At 44.8% G+C, this 6,747-nt stretch overlaps 1 protein-coding gene across 2 annotated transcripts in view; it reads left to right on the plus strand.

Annotated features, from left to right (window-relative positions):
* FNBP1 (formin binding protein 1) overlaps nt 1-5,830 on the plus strand; it is a 97,660-nt gene extending 91,830 nt beyond the window's left edge. For both annotated transcript variants that reach the window (XM_051807706.1, XM_051807707.1), the window contains exon 19: nt 1,602-5,830. In XM_051807706.1, the coding sequence (XP_051663666.1) occupies nt 1,602-1,609 (8 nt within the window). In that variant the 3' untranslated portion in view covers nt 1,610-5,830. The remainder of the gene's footprint in view (nt 1-1,601) is intronic.
* Nucleotides 5,831-6,747: the final 917 nt, after the last annotated feature.

A 6,747-nucleotide genomic window follows, 5' to 3' on the forward strand; every position in this document is an offset into this window, starting at 1 on the left:
GTGCCATGCAAGGAATAAGGGCTGGTTTGTGAAGTTAAACTTCTCGATAGGAAACTATTTTGGAGCCGTGGGCTGATGAGCATTTTGGCTCCTTGGCCCCTGTGGGTCTGTTCCCCCTCACGTCTGATATCAGTGAATCCTCGTGGGCAGCTCTGGGTTCCCAGTGCTGCAGCTCTGCTGTTTGCTGTAACCACCGTGCAGAGCCTTGGCTTATAGAAATAAATAGGTAAAAGTTAACCATGCTGATGCACTTTTTATCTAGGATATATCTGATTATTTAATGCTTGCCAAATCACCTAGGAATCGGTAATTATAAACTGGACTGTGGCTTTTTAAAATCCTTTTGTTAAATACGTGCCCTTAGTTCCCCCAGTATAAAAAAAAAAATGTATATAACATAACTTAAAAACTAAAGTTACTTGAATTTGAATTGTTTTTATCCTTTTATATGTGTATAAATATAAATGGTTTTATAGGCTGTTCTTCTGCTTAACCCAGCTGTTGTTTTGGTAACTACTTGGTCCCTCTTACATGGAAAAGTGTTTTTGGTTACTCAGCTGCCTGCACCTGGTTGGACTCGCATAGAAACTGCTGTTGTGTGTTAAGGTTTGTTAAATCTGGCCAGTGTGGTTGTCTCATTTCCTTTCTTATTTTTTAAAGAATCATCATCTGTCAGGAATTTCTTTGTAGCTTGATGTACCATGGTGTCTTCTTCTAATAAACATTATATTTTCTCATTCCTGTGAGGTTTTGGTTTTTGGGTTTTTTTTAAACAGCAATTACTAGTAAGTGGCGATAATTAGTGGCAAAAAATAGTGAAGTTTAACTTTACTAAGGGACAGCAAATGGCCCAGAGCTGCTTCCCACACTCAGTACCAATGCAATTCCTGTTGTGGCTCTTTGAAAACTGTTTTGTGCTGTCACTTGGAGGGGTTTTATGGAAGTGGGTGCTCTCTGAAATGTGAGGGAAGTTTGGACTCATCCTGTATTTCCTTGGATACAGCAGTTTGGGCCAAATCATACTCCTGGATTGTGGCTTCACTTGGCCAAAGGGCAAACTTGCCCTCAGCCAGCAGACTGTGGGAACAGGGATGGGCAGAGGATGGGTTTGGAGGCTTAGGCTGGGTCACTGACCTGTGTATTATTCCTGGGCTTCCCTTGGCAGTGAAAGGTCTCTGCAGCCTGTGGTGGAAAGGAGAGCTCTGAATTCTTCTGCAAACTCCTTGTGTTTTAGTTTGCTGTTGTTTGGTAGCGTTGATGGTCTCTGGAGCTGTCACTTGAACAGATGCAATGCTGCTTTGCAGGCTGAGAATTACAAAGCTGTTTGTTTTCTCAGTGGCACAAAGTAGGTGCTGGCAGGGTCTTGCTCCTGAGGAGGAGAGCAGTGTCCCAGTGATGCTCATCCCCAGGCTGGAGGGGAGGGCTGAGGGTGAAGGATTGCTGTTTGAGTTGGGAGCCTTCCTTAACCCCCTGTAACCCAGTAGATGCTTGATGCTCTATTTCCTTTAACCTCCTGCAGGCAGTGCTGCTCTTAAGGGATCCCATTTTCCCCAACCTCTTTCTAATCCAGTCTCTTTCTTTTTGTCTTTCTTATGTTTTAGATTCCTAAAGGTGTTTGTGCTGGTGCAAGAACCTCGGGGCGAGCTTGTCACAGAAGGAGAAACAAAATGGTCTGTTTACCCTGCAGGCAGTTAAAACACACCCATGGAAAGCCAGACTCCCAGTCTAGTCTGGAGTTCCCACTTGAAAAATTCAGATCTAAATTCCATCCCAGCACCATTCAGACGCTTGCTCTTTTCCATGGCATGCTACTTGTGGCTCGGGTCACCTTATCAGCCTTTCCCACTCTTCTGCCAGCTTGGCACAGCCCCTCTGTCAAACACAACCCACACTTTCTCCCCCACCCAATCCCTCCCACCTTCTGTCAGAGAACTGCTGGCTGCCCTTGGATGCAGAGGGTGGCCTCAGAATCCCAAGCATGTGCTGGTCTGTCTTCTGTCCCTTTGTCCCTCAGTCCATCTGAATGTACACACTGGTCCCATCAGCATTTCACACGGTGCCTTTAGTGCTAATCCTGCAGGAATTCTCATCAGAGAGCGTGGAAGGGAGGTGGAAAACCTCCCCTGGGCACAGTGTTACAGCAGCTGGACTGGGCTCTGAATTTGCAGATGTTAAATTTGATCCATTCAATATTCTGCTTTCCCCAAAAGGTCGCTAATACTTGTCAGCCTTTTATTTTTTATTTTTTTTTTACGTCCAGGCTGATGCTCATCCCAAGTGTTAAACCCCTATGACCTCGCTGTTCCCTGAAACCCTCTGAGCTCTCGTGTGTACGCTGGTTTTCCTGCTTGTTCTCCCTGCCCCCTCCCTCTTTATCCGCCCTCCTCTCTCCCTCCTCTTCCTCACACACACACACAGACACACACAGACAGTGGCATTTTGGTTTGAAGCCCCATTTTGCTGGTCACAGGCCCCGTTTGGCTCTCGTTTCAGCCTGCATGCTCGCCCTGTTGCCTTGCCTGCGCCCACCTTCCTCAGGGTCACGTTATTTTGTGGCTCATGGTTAATCTCTTTGCAGTTTTCTTTTTTTTTTTTTTTTTTTGTTGGTTTGTTTTTCAGCATTTCAGACCTGCCTTCTCTTGTTTTTTTTTTGTTTTTTTTTTTTTTTACATGACCTCCTGTGCGTTCTCATCAGTTAATGTTTGAATAACAGAGTTTTTTTAGCTAAATAAAAGAGGGGGGGGAAAAAGGAGAAAAAAAAAAAAAGAAATCGCACTGTTTCCTTCTCCTACCTGGTCATGGACTGGACCTGGACCCAGCAGCCAGACAGGAATTGTGACCACCCTGTTCTCATGTGGTTTGGTTAAAGCAGAAGTAGGATGATAAGTGATGCACTCTATCATGTCATGCAATGAGGAGAGAGCTACAACATCTCCAAATATCACAAGTTCTGGACCTCAACTGCCTATGAAAGGGTCAATAGCTCTCTAAACTTCTGTGTTCTAAGTTGGTTTCCTCTCAGTCGTTACCATTGCTTGGGTTTTAGTCATCTTGGACAAGTCTGAGCCCTGTAAGAGTCAGTTGTCACCAAATAGCTCCCGAGGGCTGAATTCATTCATCGATCAACACGTTGTTCAGGGGGATCTCCTGGCTCCAACCCAACTCCAGCACATTTTGTACAATCCCCAGATTTTGAGAAAGTTCATGTCAAAGCCACTATGGGCAGTGACCCTAAAATGAAACCTCTCAGGGTTAGTTTGCAGACAGACAAGTGTTGTTTTGCTGCCTGCTGTGCTGTTGTGTAGGGTCAGCACATCGAAACACATCCCAGAATCACAGACTCTCCATGCTGGGGATGGCTTGGGCCATTCCCCTGCAGGATGAAGTCATTTTTTTAGTTGGGTTATGTGTTGTATTCATAACTCTGCCTCTTTCTCTCCATTCAAGACACCAACTTTTATTTTCATTAGCACAAAGTCCCTCAGTGCTACAGTTCATCCTGTGGCTGTTGTAATGATGGTGCTTAATATCTGCCATCATCAACCAGCAGAAGGTTTGTATTTTAAACCCAACCCAAGTGGCTCTGGAGCCTGTGCTGAGCACAGAGAACACCAATCCCAAGGCTGTTGGGATGGCTGTGGCATCAGAGGGTCAAAATCCATTAAACCACATCCTTATCATTGCTGCTACTGTGGTCACTGAGCTGTTTAGATCCATGAGACTCCAAGGGGGATGCACACACTTGGCACCTGTGGCTTTGTGCAAAGATTTGTGCAAAGGCTTTGTGGCATCCCCCTCGGGGGATCTTAGAGGGTTGAGCAGGTAAAGGGGGTGCAAAAATATCCTTAAAATATTTTTTAGCTGCAGTATTTTTATTCTCGTGTCCAATGCACTGTTGAATCAGCAGCTAAGAATTCATTTTCACCTATTGTCGTGCCATCTATGTAAAAATTAGATCAAAGTTTGCTTTTCTATATTTAATCTGGGTGGACAGTATATTATTGTCAGCCTCTGTGGAACATTGGAACAATTGCAATGTCTGTGTTGCTCAATTGTGCTGTAGAAGGAGCATTAGCTTTAGCTGACTGGTTGACTCGCAAAGTTTTATTGAAAGACCATGTATGGAGTTTTTATAAACTTGGCAACTAGTTCCCAAAAGCCTGGGTCTTAAAGCTTATTTCAAAAGCAGTGACAGTCATATGTTGTAGCCTCCACACCTTTATTCTGCTGCCGTTATCCAGGGTAATGAGTGAGGAATTTTTGTAGAATTCACCTTTGGCAAATGCTGAAGAACTAAAGATATGTGACTGGTTTATAAAAACTCTGCTTGAATTTACTAATCTTGCCCAGCAGCATGGACTGTAAATCTATGAGATCACATGATCCCCAGCAAAAGTCTCTAATGCCCTTTCTTAACACGTGTAAATAGAGAAGAAACATATTTACTGATACTCAAAAGTTGTGTTTAATGCTGAGTATTTTTCAGAAGTTCATTTAGTTTGATGCATATTGTTCTTTGGTTTTTGTTTTCCTGCCTGAAATGTCAGAAGACCTAAAAGAAGCCAAAATTCTATTTTAACATGATGATGTCGAGCACTTTTTTATTTGTGTACGTGTGTGTATGTGTGTTTGAGCACTGATCTCGAGACTTCAGTGGCATCTCAGTGTTGTGATTTCATTGCCAATGTAAAAGGTTCTGGTGTTGCCCATTCATTTCTGGAGACAGAATTCAACCAAATAAAGTGCTTCCATTTGAAAGCGAATATTGACCTTGTAGCAATGAAACAAAGTCATCTGCATATTTAAATAAACATTAAATTCCAGAAATATGGTTTCGCTGGACCCTTTTGATCAACCAGATTTGTGGTTTTGGTTTGGTTTGGTTTTTTTTTTATTTCTTATTATTTCCCACTGGAATTTTCAGGCATTTGAAGTATTAATTTGGCTCTGACTTGTCCCCTGTTCACATCAGGTCGCTTTGAGACAATGATATTATCAAACTTTTACCTTTCCAGCTGGCACTGAGGAGAGAATGCAGTGGTTGAGTTGTTTTTTTAATTGGTCATCTGAGGAGAAAAACATGGGCTGTTCTGGCTGGAGCTGGTGTTGGGAAGGGCAGGTGGTTTGTGCTTTTTCCCACTTTAGTAGGAATCTGTGAGAACTGGAAAGCTGGGGAAACTCAGCAGAGAGAGCTGTACCATGGAGTGTTTTGGTTTGGCTGGAAGTCTGGGCAGATTTTTTTCTTTTTTAATGTGGATTGATTGTATATTAAAACAACCTGTTGCAAGCCTGGCAAGTAATGGATTTGGGCCTGGCTGTGTGGACATGCAGGTGTGTCAAACACAGCAATGCCTCCCTTCCCCGAGTAATCTGAAAACCAGGCACATTTCTGTAAGTCTGCCCAAGGTGTACAATTCCATTTTAACATGCAGGGTTGGTGAATAGTGTGTGTGTCTCTAGCTGAGACAAAAACCCCTCTGGCTTCTGCCCAGCTTCTCCATCACCCCTTTGTTCAGTTCTTTGGAAACAGCCCATCCAGGGCCCACCAAGATTTGTGGTTGTCCCTCTCAGTAGGTGACACCTGGCTGGTCATTTTATCTGAGAAATAATCTGCAGATTATTTCTTTTTCTAAGGTAAAGTTGCTTAAGCTGCCCTTATTTTTTCTTTTTCCTTTTTTTTTTTTTTTTTAAGCAGGATTTCAGTTGTTCTTTGCCAGCACTAATTAACACCCTTGTCAGATCAGGACAAATCGAGGCTGTTTGTGACAGGCTGCTGGTCTTTGTGGTTTTGGGCAATAATGAATAGGAGGGGGTGTCCCTCTGGCTCTGACTTGGATTTATCTTTCACAGAATCAGCACTGCTGACTTTAAATAGAAACAGCACAACCAAAGGGGTGAGTGAGGGCTGGGGGGGTGGGAGCCAAGCTGAGCTATAAGGGAGAAGAAAATGAAATGAGCTTTTTGTGTCTGGGCTGTCACTGATGGGTGGGTGTGCTGTGGCCGTGGGGGAGGGTGGGGAGGTCCCACCCAGCAAGGTGTGGCCTCGTGGGCTCAAGCAGGTGAAACTGCAGCTATGTGGGTGCTGCATCTCCAGAGGAAGAGCCAATTCCCCTTCCCACGGGCTGAGGCAGGACAGGTGAGAGTGTGGGGCAGGTGTGGCAGAGGGTTTGTCCCCTGTCACAGCTCTGTTCTGCTCATGGGGAAGAGGAGCAGCACCTGTGAACTGAACTGGCACTCCCATCAGTCCAAGGCATAGGCAGTTCTTTCATCTCACCTTTTTTGCAATCAGCAAGGGACCTCATCAAATAAGGGGAAAATGATTTGCAAAAAGAACTGATAAGAGCTCAGTGCTGGCAATGGCTCCCAGAGCCAGAGCTGCACCTGAGGTGTGCTCAGAAATGCTGTAGCTTTCTCCAGTGGAGCTGGAGGAAGGCTTGGCTGCAGTGGGATTTCAGATGGAATCTGGATGCAGAACTGACCCTTGAGTGCTTGAACAGGCAGAGGGTAACAGGCAGTACAGTTATGGCTTTGCCAGAGCAGCCCTAGAGCTGTTTGGGCTGTAACCAGTCCCCTCTGTGGGAGGGTGTTTGGTGTCTCCAGGAAGGTTTGGAGCTGTTCAGCAGTTGCTCAGGTGACAGGTTTGGTTGTGAGACGCAGGGTTTGACAGTTGATTCCACGTTGCTCAAGAACAAGCTCCATGTTCTCGTTAACCCAGCTCGAGCTCTGCTGCTTCAGACATTTCAGGCT

Source organism: Manacus candei, unplaced genomic scaffold, assembly GCF_025592945.1.
Source record: "Manacus candei isolate 608988 ecotype Guabito, Panama unplaced genomic scaffold, ASM2559294v1 h1tg000071l, whole genome shotgun sequence".
NCBI lineage: Eukaryota > Metazoa > Chordata > Aves > Passeriformes > Pipridae > Manacus > Manacus candei.